This window comes from Neovison vison, chromosome 5 (genome assembly GCF_020171115.1).
Source record: "Neovison vison isolate M4711 chromosome 5, ASM_NN_V1, whole genome shotgun sequence".
NCBI lineage: Eukaryota > Metazoa > Chordata > Mammalia > Carnivora > Mustelidae > Neogale > Neogale vison.
Genome location: NC_058095.1, coordinates 15139747 through 15160307, shown reverse-complemented (window position 1 = coordinate 15160307; position 20561 = coordinate 15139747). Strand labels below are relative to the sequence as shown.

Sequence of the window (20561 nt, the reverse complement as noted above, 5' to 3'; positions counted from 1 at the left end):
TTCCAAGGATTGTGTTTTTTCTTTAATTTTATCAATTCTTTTGTAAGCCTGTACAACTAATATTTTTCTTGTATCCGGAGGAGACAAAGGTTAAGATAATTGCTGACAGTGGGACCCTATTGGAGAAATCAGGATATTCTCTTCTGTTGTAATAAATTCCTTTTGACATTAACATTCACATGCTCCTGGTGAATGGGAAATAAAGAGATTGTGGTCACACCGCCTTCAAAAGCATTTCAGGTCCTTTTGATTGCGCTGACCTCAGTCGCCTATGCAAAACGGGTGAATGAGCATGGCCTTTTGTAGAAAGAAAACTCAAGTCACTGTTGACTCTACAGTACCATCTAGTGGACTTTGAGCATTTACATGAAGCAGGAGATAGCGTGATTGTGCCCAGGCTAATGACCTTATTCCAGTTAGCCTTCCCCATTAGTAAAAAGGACCTAAACATTTAAAATTATATATTTGGGCACATTCACTTCAAGGAATCCAAGCTCCTGAAGGAAGAACCAGGCCTAACCAGGCCAGCACAACTGAGGGTAGTCAAATTAAGAAGACGACGAGGTTTCTTCTAAGATTTCAAACTGAAACTCAGAGATTTACTAGGCCTTTAGCTGTATCCTCCAAAGAAGAGGTATTTGTTTCCACAGCCTCAGACTCACAATGCTGGGCCAGAACCAGAGAACCACTCTCCCAGTATGCAAAGTGGTTCTTGCTTCCATAATCCAAGCCAACAAACAAGTCCAGTTTCATGATATCTATCCTTACTTCTGCCAAGAGAGGGTTGGAGGAGCATATCAGGTGTGCCTAGATTCCCAGGATAAGATGCGGCAGGAACAAAAGTCCCAGAACAACCCAAGTCTACTGGAAAAGGCAAGACCTCTTCAGGCGCTGATAACTTTTAGATCACTGCACAGTGTCTGCCACACACCAGTGGAAGCTTATCAGACAGAGTGCAGAGATGTGTTCTCCCTTACCCTTGCAGACATGCTGGTCTTTGTCCTACCAATCTTCCTAAACTTGGGATGGGCTTAGGTCCTGATAAACCCAAGTTGAAAATACCCTAAGTTGAAAATATCTGAAGTTGAAGATGCATTTAATACACCTAGCTTATGGAACATGATAGCTTAGCCTACTGTATAATAGTGCTGAGTATCTCATGTAGTTTATCGAATACTATACTGAAAGTGAAAAACAGAATGGTTGTAAGTGTATCTGTTGTTAACATTCGTGATGGCGTGGCTGCTGGCTTTCTGGGGCTCCCTGCTGCTGGCCAGCATCACAAGATAGCACATCGCTATCCTGGAAAAAGGTCCAGATTCAAGATTCACAGTACATTCTCTACTGAACGCATATCACTTTCGCGTCATCGTAAAGTTGAAAAGTTGTAAGTCAAACCATCAAGAGTCAGGGAGCCTCCGTTTTTCCTCTTTTTTACACTTAAATCAGAGACTCAACGAAATCAGCAAATTCTGCCAACATTTATTTACCCAACTTCACTTGCAGAACACTGTACCAGTGCTGTACCAGCAAGTGATTTTCTTTTAATGGATTCTCTGTAATCTGTGCCCTCCAAGACTCTGTAATCCAGCAAGGAAGGGATGAAATGAAGATAAAATACCTGAAAACTAGAGAATCCTAAGTGCTCTGTTTAAGGTATTTGAGTTAGGAAAGGACAGACTTTGAAAGGTGAATAGGAAAAAAGTTGTCCTGTTCAGGGAGGGGAACGTGTCTGAAAATCAGTGAGGAGATCCAGCACACAAGAGGTTTGGGGAAATAATGCAGGTTGTCCAGTGAAGTATGTGAGGGCTCTTGGGAAGTAAAATTGGAAATGTATGTGGAAAGAAAGTGAAAAGGAACAGACCAAAAGAGGTTTTGGACTTAATTTTGAAGGCAATGGGGAGCCTTTCAAGACTTTTTAAAAGGGAATTGATGCCAGAGTTGTGCTTTAAAAGAAAAATTCCTCTGGCAGTAGTACAATTTGATGGAGGAATTATAGTGGGCCGGGGGAGCCATTACAAAACATTGTAATAGATGAGAAGTAATGAGGCTCTAATCCAGGTGCAGTAGCTATTAGAAGAGAGCAGAAGGGCCAAGTACAAAAACGATTTTGGATATAGAGTAATTACATGTAGGAAATAATGACAATTGAGTTAAAGATAACTCCAAAGTTTTAAAATGGATGTTTGGAAAAAATGTGATTCCATTAACTGCAAGGGTAAGAAAAGAGTGAAGGGAAAGATTACATATTGAATTTTGGACGTCTATTGAATAAATGGGTTCATTTCATATGTATCTCCTGTTAATTTCTTTAATTCCAGCTTTCCTTATCTTTGGAAAATCAACTTATCTGTAATATACATCCAGAACCTTCTTACCCTGCTTCTTCTACATTGGAGGCTCTATCCAGGGAGTTTCTAGACATCCCATCTGAGAAAACTCCTTAGATTTTCTCCCACATTCAAATTCATTCTGTGTTAGAGTCGATGATTTCTTTGCAAACTACACCATTACGAAAAGAGAACCCAGTACATAAGTGGCTATCATCAGGGTGAGAGGTAGCTTCCAGCCCTTCATCCTGCTGCAGGAAGCCACAAAGCCTGGTTGTCTGACCCACACCAAGCCTGCTGTGGTACATCCTAAGCTTGATCTGACCTCTGAGTCCTGTCTAGCTGAGGCAGCGGCCTGGAAAATGTTCTGTGCGCAGTAAGCTGATCCCAATTTAGTTAGTGCGCCACGTCCACTGTGTGAAAAGAATTGTCTTAGGTACTCTTCAAAACCAGCAAGGAAGTGATAAGCCCTTTGCCATCCAAGAGTTTACAGTCTAGGCTAAGAACGAAATATGTATTGAACTTTAGACTAATTACAAAACAGTGTATCGAGTATGCTTAATCCTTACAGAAGAAAATAGAAATGTTGAAGAGAAACAGATGTAGAATACCAACAAGGCTAAGAGAGTGGGGATGGGATCATCGAAGGCTGACAAGTTTAATTAAACTCTGAATTTCCTTGTGGCTTGGGCTCAGTCTCTTCCCACGAGTTCATCTCTCCCACGTTCTAGAGAGAACGTGATCTGGTGTTCTTGCCAGTGATCAGCGCGGACTGAGCTCCTCCTGCTTTAGGAGAATCTCTCCAGGAGTTTATACTGTTCCAAAGGGAAGACTTTTGCTGCTTCCTGAAAACATTCACTGAGGATTTATTACATGCAAGTAGGATACATTAAAAAAAAAAAAGATTAAGAACAGAAAGGTGACATGTGTTTAAGCACATTCAAGATGAGGTGAACAGTGAACCAGGAAAAGCTTCCTGGAAACGGGGGGATTTGAAATGGTCCCTAGAGAATGAGTAGAAGTGAGGCAGGAATGACAAGACTCCCCACGTGGGAGCAAACATGACCAGAAGTGAGACTCTGGGAATATTGTGGGAGAGTCAGGAGGCCTTGAGCACATCCACGTGGCCCAAGTAGAGCATTCTCTGCAGGGCGTGCTGGAACTCACGTACAAAGAGGAAGCCTTGTGGGGGGCCCAGGATACCCAGTAAAAACAGCTGGACTCTCTTCTACTGAGAGCTTATAGGAACAGGGTTTTTGGGGGTTTTTTTAAGCAGTATTAGTGCAAGAGAACTTCCCCCCTGAAACAACAGCTGTGCTTTGGCCGAGCGTTCGGCTTCGGGACCTGCTTTCCCGCCTGCTCTGGGCAGCCCCGTGTTTCCTATTTCCTCAGCCCCGTGTTACACTCGCTCTTGTAGGTGCCTCCATTGCTCTAATGGACAAAGAAGGACTGACAGCCCTCAGCTGGGCTTGTCTGAAGGGTCATCTCCCAGTGGTTCGTTCTCTGGTGGATAACGGAGCTGCCACAGACCACGCTGACAAGAACGGCCGCACCCCACTAGATCTGGCAGCTTTCTACGGTGATGCCGAGGTGGTGAGTGCCTTTACATGCGCCTTTGGGTAGTAGGGATGGGGATGGTTCTCCATCCGTAATGTTATTGGGTTAAGAGTAGAGTAACATGTTGATGATTCCTGGTAGAAAGTTCTTGGAGGGCACCTCGGTGGCTCCGTCAGTTAAGTGTCTGCCTTTAGCTCAGGTCATAATCTCAGGGTCCTGGGATCAAACCCCACGTTAGGTTCCTTGCTCAGAGGGGAGTCTGCTTCCCTTTCTCTCAAATAGATAAATGTTATATATATATAAAGAAAGTTCTTGGACCTGTACTTGCTAGAGGACAAGCATATTCAAAACACCATTAAAGATCAAGAATACAGTATGGCCGGGCGCCTGGGTGGCTCAGTGGGTTAAGCCACTGCTTTCGGCTCAGGTCATGATCTCAGGGTCCTGGGATCGAGGCCCGCATCGGGCTCTCTGCTCAGCAGGGAGCCTGCTTCCTCCTCTCTCTCTGCCTGCCTCTCTGCCTGCTTGTGATCTCGCTCTGTCAAATAAATAAATAAAATCTTTAAAAAAAAAAAAAAAAAGAATACAGTATGGCCTGAAGTCCCGTGGCTACGCAGCCTGGTTCACACCAGCGGTTGAATAAAGTCCAGGCAACAGCCAGAGCCCTCAGGGGGCGGCACTGAGCCATTGCACTTGTGCTAACTCTTCCCCTTGATCCCCATCCTAGGTCCAGTTCCTGGTGGATCACGGGGCCATGATCGAGCATGTGGACTACAGCGGAATGCGCCCTCTGGATAGAGCAGTGGGGTGCCGGAACACATCTGTTGTTGTCACTCTTCTGAAGAAAGGAGCCAAGATAGGTAGGAGAAAGGAAGAAGGTGCTGGCCATCTGTGCCCGGGGGCCAGACTGGCCCAGTGGTCTGGCTGCCCTGGGTGTTTGGTGTGAGTGTGTATAGTCTCCCCTCTGCCCTGCCCCAGTTGTTGTCCAAGTGAACAGAAAGGCTCTGGGCCCAGAGAAAGCACCCTCGGAGCCCTGGTCGACACTACTCCGTGTCCACAATCACCTGGTTATCTGCCGTGCCCCTCGTCGCCTTCACCAGGAGGCTGCTCTAACCTTAAGCACATCTTCGTGCTAACGCCTCTGTACCAGCACCCCCCACCCCCACCAGCACCCTGGATCCCCGCACCGCAGTGAGCCTCTGCTTTCCCTGCTCTGTATGTGCTTCAGACTCTCCGGTCCCTGCTGCTGCTGTCCCATCTGCTCCCCATCCCACGGACCTGTAGGCGAGGGTTGGCTGATATGCTGGCTTTTTTGCTGCCTGCCTCTCACTGCTGCTTTTTCCTTCCTTTTTTTTTTTTTTTTTTTCACCTTCATCCATTTTTTTTTCCTCTCCTACAACTTTTTGTTTTCTCCTTTCTTTGAAGGTTGTCAGACGTTACCGAGTCGCCCACGAGGTATATTTCACCGCTGTCAGCATCAGGCGTGGTCTGATGGCTTGGTCAGCTTTGCCTTCTCCTCTTTGATTTAGCCTGCATGAGTTCCCTACACCTCTAATCTTTTAATTTACTTCACCTTAAAAGAAGATTTTTTTTTAACGACTGTTGTAGAGAATAACTTGAACTTTTGATAACTAACCCTGAAAAGCTTAGTTGGTAAATAATTCAGGCGTCTATAAACTAATCAGTTTAACCTCTTCTTTCTCTGTGTGGGTAAAGTAGTTCTCAGTCATGTTGGCTTGTTTCACGTCTTTTGACATTAGAACTGTGCTCCTGATTCAAAGTAAATCCCAGGGAGGCCTATTCAGTACTTACAAATTAAGGGAGCCTTTAGAATCTTTAATGGTTCCCCTTTCTACAAAGTACATATTTTTAAATTAAGAGACTAAACAGCTAGGGATTTTGAGTCCTGGGTTCTAAAATAAACCGCCCTTTTTTGGATTTTCTAAATCTCTTGGTGACATTTGATGTAAACTCTTTCTCCGAATGACCTCGTTTAAAACAGCGCCAGGCTAAGCCATGGCCTGCTCAAATCCAGCGCGTTGGCAGGCTTTGCTGCCCTCCTGTGGTGCCGGCTCAGACAGGTCAGGTGCTCTTATTTTAAGGTGAATACCAGTCCAGCGCAGCTTCTTGGCAATGGGAGTCCCTAAGACACTCCCAGGTCTAAACGATGAGGAAGTTGTTGTGGAGCAAGTTGTTCTCTCAGCAGAAATCCCCCAGGATGTTTTTTTCACCTAGCTTCCTGCCACCCTTACATTGTCTGAGTTTTTTACCCATCATGCATCCTGTACACTACAGGTCCAGCCACGTGGGCGATGGCCACCTCCAAACCAGACATCATGATCATCCTGTTGAGCAAGCTGATGGAAGAGGGGGACATGTTTTATAAGGTGAGGGGGGGAGGAACAGTTTTCTCAAAGCGCCCACTGACTGTTCTCTCCCTATAGAATCTACTAAAGTCTTGTCAGTCTCATCCTCGGCTCTAGAGGCCAAGGGAGAATGCACTCCCTCAATGATGGGCTCCTAGGTTGACCATCCTGAGTTTCTATTTTCCCAACAAGAGAGCAAGAGTGGCCTACATAAGCCTGCAGCTGATCAACTCAAAGACCTAATTTTATCTGGTCACTAATAGGCAGTTACCTAGTTTCCACGTGGAATCTGCTAAGTGGGACCTGGAAACTCATGGCACAAGTAAAGTAAAATTATGTAGTACAGATATTTCTAGTCTGTGGGAAAAGGCATTGGTCTTCACTTTCATATTTAATATATATATGTAGATTTAAAAGTCTGTAGTAGTAATAGCTTGTCAACATCCCTGAGTAAGATAAGGAAAGCAAGACAAATAACAATTATAAAATTTTCTTTAAGTCACTCACCGAATGACAACAAAAAAATATATGGAGTCTTTTTGTAGTCACAATTCAAGCCGAAGTCTCCAGTACCCTAACACAGACTCTCCCCCACAGCCTGTAGAAAATCCTAAAAGTTACATGAAAGGACACCTGGCTGGTTCAGTCAGAAGAGCATACGACTCTTGATCTCAGGGTTGTGAGGTCAAGCCCCACATTGGGTGCAGAGATTACTTAAAAAGAAAAAAAAAAGCAAAGCACGTTACATGTCATGGTTACCTGGTTATATTAAGATTAGCGGCATCTTCTTCTCCTAAAGGTAAACATAAATCCAGCCTCACTGAGCTCTCGGGCCCAGAGGTGGGAGATGATTATGAAGTGTATTATTTCCACCTCTCACCCACCCCTATGTAAGGAATGTTTTGAGTTCCTGGGAGAAGAGTTGTATTTCCTGAGGACCCTCCGTGTGAAAGTCATGACAATCTAGGAATCTTGGTCTTCTAGGAAACTTGAGTCCTGACCCTTCCAGGATTTCACATGACTTCCCAGAAGGGCCTCATTACTCCAGGCGTCATATTTATGGACTTGGGGATAACATTGGTCTCAAGAATCTAAGCCCTGACTATAATAGAACTTCTCATATTCCAACAAAAAGAGTCCTACCTTCTGTTGAGGATAGGCAGAGTTCTCACCTTGGTAGACTCCATATCTCTCCGTGAGGAAAGATGCTAAAGAGAAGATGAGACGATCAGGCTCCCTGGATGGAGTTGCAGCCGCACAGAGGGAATGGAACAGATTAAGATGGGCTAAATGAAGGGCAACTGCCTCCTGCCTCATTCTGAGCTCAGCTGATAGATTTTCATTTGTTTTATTTTTATTTATTTATGTGTATAGGTATTTATTTATTAGTTGATAGATTTTCAGATACAGAATGTAAGGAAAATTCAAGGCCCCTGCTACCAGGTCCCTAAATTGGTCCTAGACTTACTTCATCTTGGAAAATCCCTCCTACGCAGATGGAACACAAATTCTAAACTTCTCTACGAGTTTCACCCTACCCCAAGCCTTTTCTAAAAATGGGAACACTGGCAACTGTTTTATGCATTGAGACTAGGGAAGCAACAGCTAGACTGTTTTAGCTCCCACCTCCTTTTTGAGGAAGGGCATGACCTCTTCTAGAGGACTGGCAAGGAGGAGCATCAAACAGGAAGTTTTCCAGGCAAACCAAAAGTGAAGAAGGAGTAATAACTCTGGCGTAGTTGGGGCTAGAAAATAATATGCATCCCAGGGAAATCAGGTCAAGATAAAGCTCCTTTGAAATGAGCAAGATCAGTCTCTTGAGGATCCCGGTCAGGAAGCTGGGGGTTCCAGGGGTTGGTTCTTTGGCTTGTGTCTTGGGCATCCCCTTCAACCTTGCCCTTCCTGCCAGGTGAGTTTCCTCTTGAAAAGACTGGACCCTCTTCTCTCACCAGCAGGGCCAGAGCTACTCCCCAGGCTGGTGTTTGGGAGGGCTAACTTAATTATCACTGCAGAGAGGAGGAAGGGAGCGGGCCAGACCTCCTCGGCTGCTCAGCAAACCAACTATGTGTTTTGCCATCTTCTACTCCCATTAGAAAGGTAAAGTAAAGGAGGCTGCCCAGCGCTACCAGTACGCCCTGAAGAAATTCCCTCGAGAAGGGTTTGGTGAGGACTTGAAAACTTTCCGGGAACTAAAGGTGTCTCTCCTCCTCAACCTCTCTCGATGTCGCAGGAAAATGAACGTAAGTCCCTCTCCCCCCAGCTGCTTCCTACGACCCTGGAAGCTGACCGTCCATGTCACTCACTGGCTCTTAACCAGGCCCCTGAAATCGTTCTCGGCCCCATTTGGAACTTGGTTGTCCTTCACAGAGCACTGACATTTGCAATTTGAAAGAAATCAAGTCTAAGTACAATCCGTATCTTAAACTGTAAAAAAGTTAATGCTGTGGGCACTTTTGGAGCTTTCTGAATTTTTAGTTCCCACTGAAAGTAATTGGAATGCCATCATCATCATCTCCTACCCCCAAGGCAGTTTTTTGGTCTTTGGGATAATGTGAGAGAGGTGATCACTAGAATTCCAGCTGCAATTCCATATGAACTGTAGTCACTTCCTTCCTTTCTAGTAGACCCCTAGTCGCTTAAGGAAGGGCTGGAAAGAGGACTCAGGACCATGGACTTCAAGGTTTATTTCAAAGGCTGATCCTGAACTTTTCACTTTCTTTCCTCATCTTTTTACTCCAGCATGCCATGTCCCTTCCTGTCACAGAGGGAATCTTAGAACTCTTTCTGGTCCTCTGTTACCTCCCACATAGTCCTTGGTCCTTCTCACCTGCCAAGCAGAAAGGGTGTGTGAGGCCTTCAGCCACTGCTCCCATGATTCGCAGACATGCAGATGCTCCCAGGCCAAGAATCCTGTCTCGGAGGCTGGGAATAGATGAGATCGTGTCAGGAACCTCTGATAATCCCCCTCCTGAGGTCTCACAGTCCTCAGGAGCTGAAAACAATCCACCCCAAAAAAGGATGCTGATGAGTAGAGAGCGCAGCTGTGCAGAAGCAAGATTTCAGCTGCAGGGACGAGAGGCCTGCTTCAGTTCCAGAGAGGCTGCTTGTGTGTACGACCTTCGTAGCCTCCGGCTAAATCCTGGCAGGGAGAAGAGCCCTGATGGCCCAGAGAACACAGTTGCGGCCCGAAGAGGCGGAATTGCCCCATGGTGCCGAGGAGACTGTGGACAGGGTAGCGGTTCCTGTGGAAAGGGGACACCCCAGGGGAAGGCAGTGAGGCTGTTCTGTGAAACAGAACCAGACCTGTAGCACCCAGGGGCCCCCAGGGCTCCAGCCAGCGCGAATGAGGGAACGCTCGGGAGCCGCTCCCAGCCCACCACCTTCTCTTGGGCCTGAACAAATAATCTTAAAAGCATTCTGATCTCGCCAGAAACGATGATTGTTGAAAAGAGAAAGAAAAGGTTAAAGATAAGATTGGAAAGAGAGTAGCCATAGAAGACGACTCCCATCAAATGAACGCTCCCTCTCGGTCTCCACTGGCTCAGAAAGAGGTGGCAGGCAGCTCCCGCGGCCGGCACTGGACGGCGCTCCCGGGGCCTGTCTCCTTCCGTCCAAGAGGGCTCGTTACTTTTCCTAGTTTTCACCCATGCTCCAGGCCTGTGTTCTGCTTCTGGAATCATGCGTGTCACCAGGGTCACTGTGCTGTCCTAAGGCTTGGACACCGAATGAAAGGAGAGAAAAACACTCCTTTTAGCTTAGTATGGAAGGATATCTTTAAAACTTGGGCTTTATGTCGCAGGTCCCTGTCCCCAGGGTTCTCAGATGAGGACAGATGAGACCATGCTCCTCTCGAGAGCCTCAGTGATTAAGAGATGATCTGTCACAAACCCCAGTTACAGCCACGGCCCTCTCTTACTTTATTTTTGTTGTTGTTTTCAATGTTTTCTGAGTAAGGACCCAGTTAAGAGAAGGGAGAGGCCGTTTACTGAGCAGCTCCTCTGTGCCGGAGATGGTGTTGGGGCTTTCAAATGTGTGCTCACACTCCATCCCACCTGTGGAGTAGGTGTGGATGAGAAGACACACCACCACCCCCTCCGAGGGGCTATGGGGTCGGCTGGAGGACTGAACCCGAGTCTGTCGGGTGCCCTGACCCCAGATCTTTGGCCGGGGGGGATATGGTCCTAAAAAACCAAACCCAGGTTAAGTCTAAGTGATGACAGGGGTGATAACATTAATCTTAACTAGCTGGGGTAAGAAAGTCCTTATAGAAGCTTAACTGTCAAATTCTCTTTATCCCCAGAGAATCCCTTCCCAACGAGGCCAGTAGATGCAGTCCATGGTCCATGCAGCTCTCCTCTCCACAGACCTCATCCCACTGGCCCTCCCTCGCCCCTTAGGAAGCGGAGGAATAGCGGATGCGACAGGGAGCTGGGGAGGAGGGCGAGGCCCCGTGCGAGGCACATGTGTGTTTGCCTCGTACACGCACATGTGACAGCGGGTCAGGGTTCCAACTTCAGGAGCTTCATTGAGTTCACATTTGGCTGCTGGCCTAGAAAAGCCAGCATTCATTAGAAAAGCAGAAGGAAGGCACATTAGAGTATTTTAATGCTCCTGGGCAGATAAATTCCCAGGGCCACTCAAGGCAAAGGCAGAAGCAACTCCTGGTCTGGGCCACATGGCTAGAGCCATGCCAGGCATGTCGAGAATCCCAGGTGTTCCATCCATAAATGTCAAAGAAATGTACATATAATCTGTTTTATTCCCAAGTTGTCTATCTTTCCTATCTCTTCAATGACTCATTTGCACACCTATTGTAATGACAGGATTTTGGAATGGCGGAGGAATTTGCTACTAAGGCCCTGGAGCTGAAACCGAAATCTTATGAAGCTTACTATGCGAGAGCAAGGGCAAAGCGCAGCAGCAGGTGAGGAGAGAGAGAGAGGGTGACGAGCAAGAGGTCTCTTTTCCGAAAATCTGGCCGAGCCAACGTAGGCCATCCTGGGGCATATGTACCCAAATGTGTCTCTCCCTGAGGATGTTTAGGGACATGCTTTGGTGATGGCTTCCATAGCACAGAACCCCACTTGAGACTGGCAAATCTTCAGGGCTCCAGAGATCTAGAGCATTTTACTTTGGGAGGAAAATGCCTTCGTATTGCTAGAGAATGGCACCTTCTTCCAAGAAGCCTCTGCCATCTCTCAATCACTTTTTAACCCCTGGAGCAGATAACATAGACACCAATGACTTAAGAGGAGGTCACTTAAGCAAAACATCCTCCTGGCCCTTTTAGAAGGAACAGTAGAATGGGTCACTTATACCACAGGCTTCCCTTTTCTGGTAGACATTTGAGGAGTCCCTGGATTATTTAGTCTTCCTTCTGGAGTTCTCCTCAGGTCTGGTGGCATCAGATCTTCTCCTCACCCAAGTCCCCACCACCAGCACCACCACAACCTCATGGAGACAGGAGGTCCCTGCTGACAGGGTCGAGGGGGCCCAAGAGAAACTCCATCCCTCGTGTCCATCTGCTGTGGCTTGGCCAAATGGGCAGTAAAGTCTCCAGAAAGACCTAGGACCTGCCATCACTGATCTTTGGATAACTTGTCACTGTCCTTGGTGCCTCCTGCCCAGTGTCCCACCCTTCTTCCAAACTCTTGCCTGGGAAAGAACTGCTTCACATTCACTGTTGTGGCCGGGGGGATATGGTCCTAAAAAACCAACCCAGGTTAAGTCTAGTGATGACAGGGGTGATAACATTAATCTTAGCTAGCTGGGGTAAGAAAGTCCTTATAGAAGCTTAACTGTCAAATTCTCTTTATCCCCAGAGAATCCCTTCCCAACAAGGCCAGTTGCCCCTTTCCTGTGATTATTAATAGAGTGCTTATTAATTAATAGAATGATTAATAGGAGGATTATTAATAGAGAAGACGGGACTGTCTCGAGAGTTCGTGTCCTCATCTGTAAATTAAGATCTGAGTTGCTTAGTCAGTGAGCCTAAGACCTGCCCAGCTCTGATGTAGCCATACGGAGGAGCGACAGTTCGTTGGGGCAAAGGGGAGAAAAGGGCAGAAATCGGGCTTCTTGCCTAGGATGGAACAGGCCTGAAATTTGGGGCCAAAATATTGAGAATATAAAGAAAAATTATGCTGGATCAGCAAGATTTTTAAATATTGTAGTTACTGTTTTGTTCCTAAGCTAATTGACAGTGACCCTGTAAATGACAACCCCACCCAACCCACATACCGCCTGGTGTGCCTTTGGGCGCTGAGAGAGTCTTCCTGAAGGGCCTGGCTGGACTGACAAACTGGGGCCACTTCTCTGCTAATCCCAGAGAGGCCAGAAGGAAGACGGAGGCCAAACAGGCTAAGGAAGCATTCTGGACTCTTCCAGAATGACCGCCTACCTGTTTCCTCCCTTACAAATCAAACGAAACCAACCCCCACCCCAGACTCCCACAGACGCTACCCCTCAGTTCTCTGCGGCAGTGACCGCGTTCTCGGCTCTGGGTGGTTCCTGTTGGTTCAGAATAACTCCAGCTCCTGTGTTTACATTTTGTCGAGCAGACAGTTTGCAGCGGCCTTAGAGGATCTGAACGAGGCCATCAAGCTCTGTCCAAACAACCGTGAGATCCAGAGACTCCTGCTGCGGGTGGAGGAGGAGTGCCGCCAGGGGCAGCCGCCGCCCCAGCAGCCGCCGCAGCCGCCGCTGCCGGAGGAGACGGAGCCCGAACCGCAGCACGAAGATCTCTACTCCGTCCAGGATATATTCGAGGAGGAGTACCTGGAACAGGATGTTGAGAACGTTTCCATCGGCCTCCAGACCGAGGCCCGGCCCGGTCAGGGGCTCCCGATAATCCAGAGCCCGCCGGCCTCCCCAGCCCATCGGGACTCGGCCTACATGTCCGGCTCACCGCTCGGCTCGCATCAGGTCTTCGACTTCCGCTCCAGCGGTTCCGTAGGGTCCCCCACCAGACAGGGCTATCAGTCCACCTCCCCCGCTCTTTCTCCCACTCACCAGAACTCCCACTACAGGCCCAGCCCACCACACACCTCCCCGGCGCACCAGAGCGGGTCTTACCGCTTCAGCCCCCCGCCCGTGGGAGGACAGGGCAAGGAATACCCGAGCCCTCCCCCTTCCCCGCTCCGTAGAGGCCCTCAGTACCGGGCCAGCCCTCCAGCTGAAAGCATGAGTGTCTACAGATCGCAGTCAGGCTCCCCCGTGCGCTATCAGCAAGACACGAGTGTGAGTCAGCTTCCTGGCAGGCCAAAATCTCCATTATCCAAAATGACCCAGCGGCCCTACCAGATGCCTCAGCTGCCTGTGGCGGTTCCCCAGCAAGGGCTCAGGCTACAGCCTGCCAAGGCCCAGATTGTGAGAAGCAACCAGCCCAGCGCCGCAGTCCATTCCAGCTCCGTCGTCTCCACAGGGGCCTATGGCCAAGTCGCCCACTCGATGGCTAGTAAGTACCAGTCTTCCCAAGGAGACATGGGAGTAAGTCAGAGCCGCTTGGTTTATCAAGGGTCAATTGGGGGGATCGTAGGAGACGGGAGACCCGTGCAGCATGTCCAGGCCAGCCTGAGTGCGGGCGCCATCTGTCAGCATGGAGGGTTGACCAAAGAGGACCTTCCACAGCGACCTTCCTCGGCGTACCGAGGCGGTATGAGATACAGCCAGACGCCACAGATTGGACGTAGCCAGTCCGCATCCTACTACCCAGTCTGTCACTCAAAACTAGATCTGGAGCGTTCCTCCAGCCAGCTAGGTTCCCCTGATGTGTCGCATTTAATCAGAAGACCTGTTAGTGTCAACCCCAACGAAATCAAGCCTCACCCACCAACTCCCAGGCCGCTGCTGCACTCCCAGAGCGTAGGCCTCCGCTTCTCTCCATCCAGCAATAGTATCTCATCAGCCTCCAACCTCACTCCAACCTTCCGGCCGTCTTCCTCGATTCAGCAAATGGAGATCCCACTGAAACCGGCATATGATAGGTCATGTGACGAGCTGTCACCAGTGTCTCCCACTCAGGGAGGTTATCCCAGCGAGCCCACCCGATCCAGGACCACACCATTCATGGGGATCATAGATAAAACAGCCCGGACTCAGCAGTACCCCCACCTTCACCAGCAGAATCGGACCTGGGCCGTGTCATCCGTGGATACCGTTCTCAGCCCCACGTCTCCAGGCAACCTGCCTCAGCCTGAGTCCTTCAGTCCACCGTCATCCATCAGCAACATTGCCTTTTATAACAAAACCAACAATGCACAGAATGGCCATTTGCTGGAGGACGATTATTACAGCCCCCATGGGATGCTGGCCAACGGGTCCCGCGGAGACCTCTTGGAGAGAGTCGGCCAGGCCTCCTCGTACCCCGATGTGAAGGTGGCTCGGACCCTCCCTGTGGCTCAGGCATACCAGGACAACCTGTACAGGCAGTTGTCCCGGGACTCTCGACAAGGGCAGACATCCCCTATCAAACCAAAGAGACCATTTGTGGAGTCTAATGTTTAAAAGACGTTTGTTGGAGTGAGACCCATATGTTTTCACTGCACATTTTCAGGCTTGGTTTCCACATTCGAGGTAGTTCTCTGGCTTTATTTCTCATGTAGTTTCTGTGTGGTGTTCAGAGGTGGCAGCCCACGGGCTGGAGTTCTCTGCATGCAGCCGACCGGGAAGCTGGCCTCCAGCGAGCCAGGACTTGAGTTCCTCCCCTCCGTGCCCCAGCCACAAGCTCTCTCCCTCTCTTCCGACGCCAACGAGGAGATTGTTGTGCCGTGTGCTTTAACCCAGGGAGATCAGACACACTGGTCAGCTTTTTCCAGGAGACAATCGCTTTCACTGATGTTCTTGTTGTGTGAATGTCTTTCTCCTTTTTTACAAAAATAAGGTGTTCTCGTTTGTTTTCTTCTAGGAACTTTAGAAAGAGTATGATGCCCCTTTGCCTTCGTATTCTTATCCAGTGTTATCCAAATAGCCAACCCCAGTGCATTCTCGTGCCATGGTCTCCTCCCCCGGACTGCCAGCTCCCTGCAGTCATCAGGTCTAGAATGTTCATTTAGGTTATTGCTGGTCTTCCTACGGGGGCTAAAGGATCCAGGAGAAAGAGAGGAAACAGGTCTATTAAATTGGAAGGGGGGAAAAAAAACAGTATAATTATTTGAAACATTTTATGAATACTTAGAAAACAACCAGCCCTTTAAATATTTCACTCAGCCAAGGAAATCGGATGAGAATCATGGATATTATTAAATAATCTACTGAGAGGCATTCTCCAGGTTTTTAGCCAACCAGTCACTATTAAAAATCTACTGATTTTCCAGGGGTGGTAGCAGGGGGGCATCTACGTAAATATATAGAAAAGAGAGGAAGAAAGACTGTTCTGGACTCTCAGTGAAAGGCTAGAGAAAATCTTTGTCTTGGAGAAGTCTGCATTTTAGCTCCTAAGAGATCACTGACCATCATACTCTACAAAAGCAAACTCTTGCTGAGGTGTGAGTGGTACCCTAATCCTGTTAGTGGGGTCTTCGCTCAGAACCAGACTGTGTTCCACCGGCCCTCCCATTTCAGCCCACACGGTGTAGTGAAGAAATTGGTTCTCTGGGAAGCACATTGAATTCTCCCGGGACCGTAACCTTATTCCTGAAGTTTGCACCGAGGGTCATTGCGCCCTGCGCCAGACGCCATCTGATTCCATTTTGAGATCTATAGTCCCATTATCTGTTACTTTAGGAATCGTTTCTTCTTTTCTTTTTTTTCAAGGTAGGAGTGTTTGGGGAGCAATCTTTGAAAACCAGAAACTGCAGCATGTTTCAGGGAGAACGCAGACCCCTTTCAGCCCTGGGTGGGGGCACGTGAGACAGACAGCAGGTCTTCCGACCCGGGTAGCCTGCACCCTTCTCCCATGTCTTGAGGTCGCTTGCTGACCTCTCCTTTGCGTGATTGAGGCCAGCATGAGGTGGACAGCAAGAACACCGAAGCCAAAGCCTTAGCACGGGCCTGGTGCTGACGGCACGTCAACTCTGAAAACTTAAGAAACTGAAGCAAAAGCGAATTCATTCTCTGTTACTAAGAATCATTCTGCTCTTGTTAGTAAAGGGCTATTGGAAGGGCAGTTTCCTGAACAAAAGTCCAGGTATGACCAGACCTGTTTGTAAGTGTCCTCTGAAAGTATCACCAAGACATGGGGAGCATGAAGTTGAGATCAGAAACATTTCTCTACTAATTTAGATTCTGCCAAATAGATGGGCCCCTCTGCCCCCAAGCCTGAAACAGGCCAGGACTCGTCTCTGGGCTAGAAGCAGACAGCTGGGCCATCTCAAGACCCAGGATCTTTCCTCTCTCTCTGATGCCCCGGGACTGTGTCCTACTCAGCTAGCCCAGGGTGGGCCCCGGTGTCTTGGCCCTTCCCTTCTCCCTCTCTCTCTCACTGAGAAGATGAAATGTCCAGCTGTGGCCCCAGCCTACAGCCCGCAGCCCAGCTCCCGCTTTGTCCAGGTCTCAGCCCTAGGGGGCTCTTGGCATCTCCTCCCTTCCTACGCACCGCACCTCTCACCGAGGAGCTGCTGCGACATTCTCAACAATGTCTGCATCTGTCAGAAGAGTGCCCCTGCTTATTCGGAGCACCACACATGCGACCTGCACTCAGCTCTTTCGGGGAGTCAGCGGGTTCAGTATTTCACCAACACGCCCCTGATGTTGCTTGTCCCCAGGGTCTCTCTTGGTTTTCTTGGACAAACCGGAGATTTAGGGTCTATGCCTTATTGGGCAAAATACTTAAAACAGTCAAAATGCAGCCTCTTTGTTAGCCATTGTAAGAGGGAGTGAATATCACTGCTGGGTGCCAGTTGAGTTTGACTAGAAAATGCCAACTGGACCTTCCTGGGGGCAGGAGACCGGTTCTCCTTGCAGGCAGACTGCCCGGGCCCTGTTGTGCTGCTTCACTGCCATGGGCCGGTCTTAGTACCGTGTATCCGAGATGGCCTCTCCCGGCAACACTTGCTGAATCAATGTCTGGCTTCCGGTGGGGGGAGCTTTTCAGATGGGCCTGGTAAGTTCCACTCACCCAATTCACATCACCCTGCAATGGAGACAGTGGTAACAAACCTCAGCCTCTAGGTTTCTCACCAAACTGTACGTTTCATTCACCCAGAATTCTTGCACTAATGGGTTCCCATCACATCATGTCTATAAATGGGTGCACTTTACTGTTTGAATTTGTAACTCTGATAAATACTGGATATTTAAGTGTGCGTAATGTCTTCATTAGAAAATAGCAAAACCGCTCTTGTCTTTTAGTGTATCTTTCAAGGGAAAAAAAAAAAGGAAAAAAGGAAAGAAATCAAGCAGTGGATCACAACATTTATAGCACAAGAAATAACTGTTGTATATAAGCATCAAAAAGATTAAGAGTTTTTAAATACAAAAAAATATTTGCAGTGATTTTAAAGTGCTTTTCCAGCAATTTTCTTAGGGACTCCTGAGACGTGGTTACTTTATTTACTGGATCAGTAAGGCACACAATTAACAATTAAAAATTAATGTTTATTTACAAAGTAAAGGGAAAACCTGTGTAACATGAGAATTTGGCATGGACAAAAGACCATTTTGTATCTGCTGTTGTATCTCGTCTGGGTTGCAGATGTGCACTATTAAAGCCCCAAGTTAATAGAGCACAAACCCTTCTTGTTCCTCTCCCATGTGCCCCTCTTTCTAGATGTGTTTAACTTAAACTCGAAGGCTCAGGAAAATTCCACTAATTAGAATCATGTACAGTACCCCAGGTCGTTGTCCAGAGACACAAGTTTGCTAATTTAGTTAAGCCTGGATTATTAGAACACTTTTCCTAAATTATTGTAAACAGAACAGCCTAGAGAAAGGTATCCTCGGTCCTTATATTGTATAGTAGTTTATGAACCCCTCTCTAAATATTGGTATTTTTATATTCCAGAGATGTACCCAATAGAAAAATTAACCAGTATCTAATTTAATATCCATAAGTATTTTCCTTAGATGTTAGTCCTATACAGTGGGTTATGTGGACGTCACCTTGCTTCAACCATACTCTACCACTAGGTGTCACTGTGGCTCTGCACCAGGCGTGTCTGGTGGCAAAGAACGGCAGCAGGTTCCCCTGGAGGAGCCGCTCCCAGGGCAGCAGGCAGGCCCAGAGGGTTCAGGAAGGAGGGGACAGGCCTGCAGAGGGGTCTTCACGTATCTGTGCCCATTGTGGCGAGATAAGCTCTTTGAACACTACCCGCTTTGGACCTTCAGCCAGGCAGAGGACGGGAGAATTGACTAGAACTCCCTTGCTCTGGTGGGTGGGTGGGTATGAGGAAGCCTTCTTCACTTCCCGTGAGCATCCCTCTCAGTTCCTCTTGGCCTCCAACTTTTATAACTCCAGAGATGTCACAGTTGGCTGGTTTGATTCAAAAATTGTTATTTTTCTACTGCAGAAATGCCTTGGACAAAACCAGTTGCTCACTGAATCTTTGCCACAAAATGGAACAGGCTCCCCCGGGGGGCGGGAAGGGGGGGCAGGATGTTCCCCCCTCCCTGTCCCGGCCTCTCCCACCCTGTCTGTCCTTGGGCTGCCCACTTCTCAAGAAGCCAACTTGCAGAGACAGCCTGCTGCTGCTTCCACACCGAGGCCCGTGCTGCCCGGGGCACGCACGTCGGGAGGTGTGGCTTTTTCTCCTTTTCCTCTAGGAATTCCAGACTGACCATCTACCATGACTAACAACAACGAACAAAGGGCTTAGGGGTAAGAGCTACCTACAAAGACGTGTCATGGAAACCTTCACCATGCAATGCCTTGAACTCAGCTCTGGCTGCTCCCCAGAAAAGGCGGCTGGCTGGGGGCCTGGACACAAGCACAACAGGAACGGTAGAGCCACTGTGCAGAGCTACTTGAATAACCACTGGGTCTTCATCAACTCCGTTTATAACACAGACCACTGAAGGGCTGAAGTGTTGGTAACCTGCGTTTGGTGTCCAATGCCTCACAGCTGCTGAGCCGCCCTGAGATGCTTGTGGCCATGCGGTGGCCACGGTCAGAGCTTTGAAAGTCAGTACCAAATGAATGCGTAATTGGACACCAAAAATCAAGTGTTACTTTCATGTTTCCTCACCCATTTCATCTCACTTCTTCCTGCCGACTCTGATACTCTCCACGAAGCTGACCTGCCAGGTTTTAGCTGAACGCGTCTAGATGCAGGCCGGCGTCACTCGTTTTTCAGACAGACCTACTCCGTGGAAAGGAAGGAGCCTAGCTGCTTTGTTTTTGTAGCACTTACTGGCTGGATTTTTCTTTTGCCTAATCACTAACCAGAACCAGAACCACTAACCTGGTTAGGGGGACTCCACTCCATCCCTTGGGTCCCCAGGACCAGACAGACTGTAAATTCTGGAAACTCAGTACTTGAATGTACCTGCCTTATTGTGTACCAGCTGACTGGAAAAAAAAAAGAGTTAGAAATGCCGGCTCCAGATCTCTCCTTCATTCACAGGTTATTTTGGAAATCTTGTAAGTTACACTTCCTGTTCCAGTTTGTTTTTGTTTTTGTTTTTTCCTTTGGCTGATTCCTGCTGAGTGGGGCCAGTTCCTCATCGGGCTCAGGGCAGGTGCCATCCTCAGGCATGGCCTCCTTTCCATTTAGCGCAGCATATCTGTCTCTGTTCTGTCTCCTCCAAATCCAAGATGATTTTAATTAGTACAGACATGTACAGTCTACAATTAAAGAGTGATTTGTACTAATATGATTTTGATTCCTCCTCCTCTTTGCTGTCCTTTCAAGACACTTGCTGGAAAAAGCTTTAATGCACTTAGTTTTCCTTTAGGTTTTCTATGACTCAGATGTAAAGGACTTTCTCTGTACAGTATATTATCCAATGCATGTTTGTTCTCTCTCCTGATATATTGAACACCACACAGTTGTGAACTCGTGCAGTGGGGATGTCCCACACCCAACAGAGGCATCTAGCCCCCTGTGTATAAGGAAAGACCTTTTCCTTTGCTGTACTTGCTTGAGCAGTTGTATTGTCTGTACATGTGAGCTGTGTGAGATAGATGTGAAAAGTTAAATGAATGCATTTTCTGCCCATGTGTACAGATCACCATCCGTACAATGAACTGTATGTATGAAAGCAAATGTACTTATTTATAAAGGGTAACACTTGGAAAAACACGGTGTTGTGGTGCTTTCTCCTTGCGGTACCGTGCGCCTCCCGAGCGCTGCCTGGAGCTCGCCCTCCCCTCACGGTCCCACAGTGCTGAGGAGGGACCTCGCTGAGCCTCCCCCAAGGTGAAGGCGGAGGC

General features: G+C 48.1%; 1 protein-coding gene across 9 annotated transcripts in view; it reads left to right on the top strand.

Moving 5' to 3' along the window:
• Positions 1-20428, top strand: part of TANC2 (tetratricopeptide repeat, ankyrin repeat and coiled-coil containing 2) — a 369572-nt gene extending 349144 nt beyond the window's left edge. For all 9 annotated transcript variants that reach the window (XM_044247669.1, XM_044247668.1, XM_044247667.1 and 6 more), the window contains 6 exons: positions 3748-3923; positions 4615-4747; positions 6183-6274; positions 8347-8493; positions 11077-11177; positions 12814-20428. In XM_044247669.1, the coding sequence (XP_044103604.1) occupies positions 3748-3923; positions 4615-4747; positions 6183-6274; positions 8347-8493; positions 11077-11177; positions 12814-14758 (2594 nt within the window). In that variant the 3' untranslated portion in view covers positions 14759-20428. The remainder of the gene's footprint in view (positions 1-3747; positions 3924-4614; positions 4748-6182; positions 6275-8346; positions 8494-11076; positions 11178-12813) is intronic.
• The last annotated feature ends 133 nt before the right edge of the window (positions 20429-20561 follow it).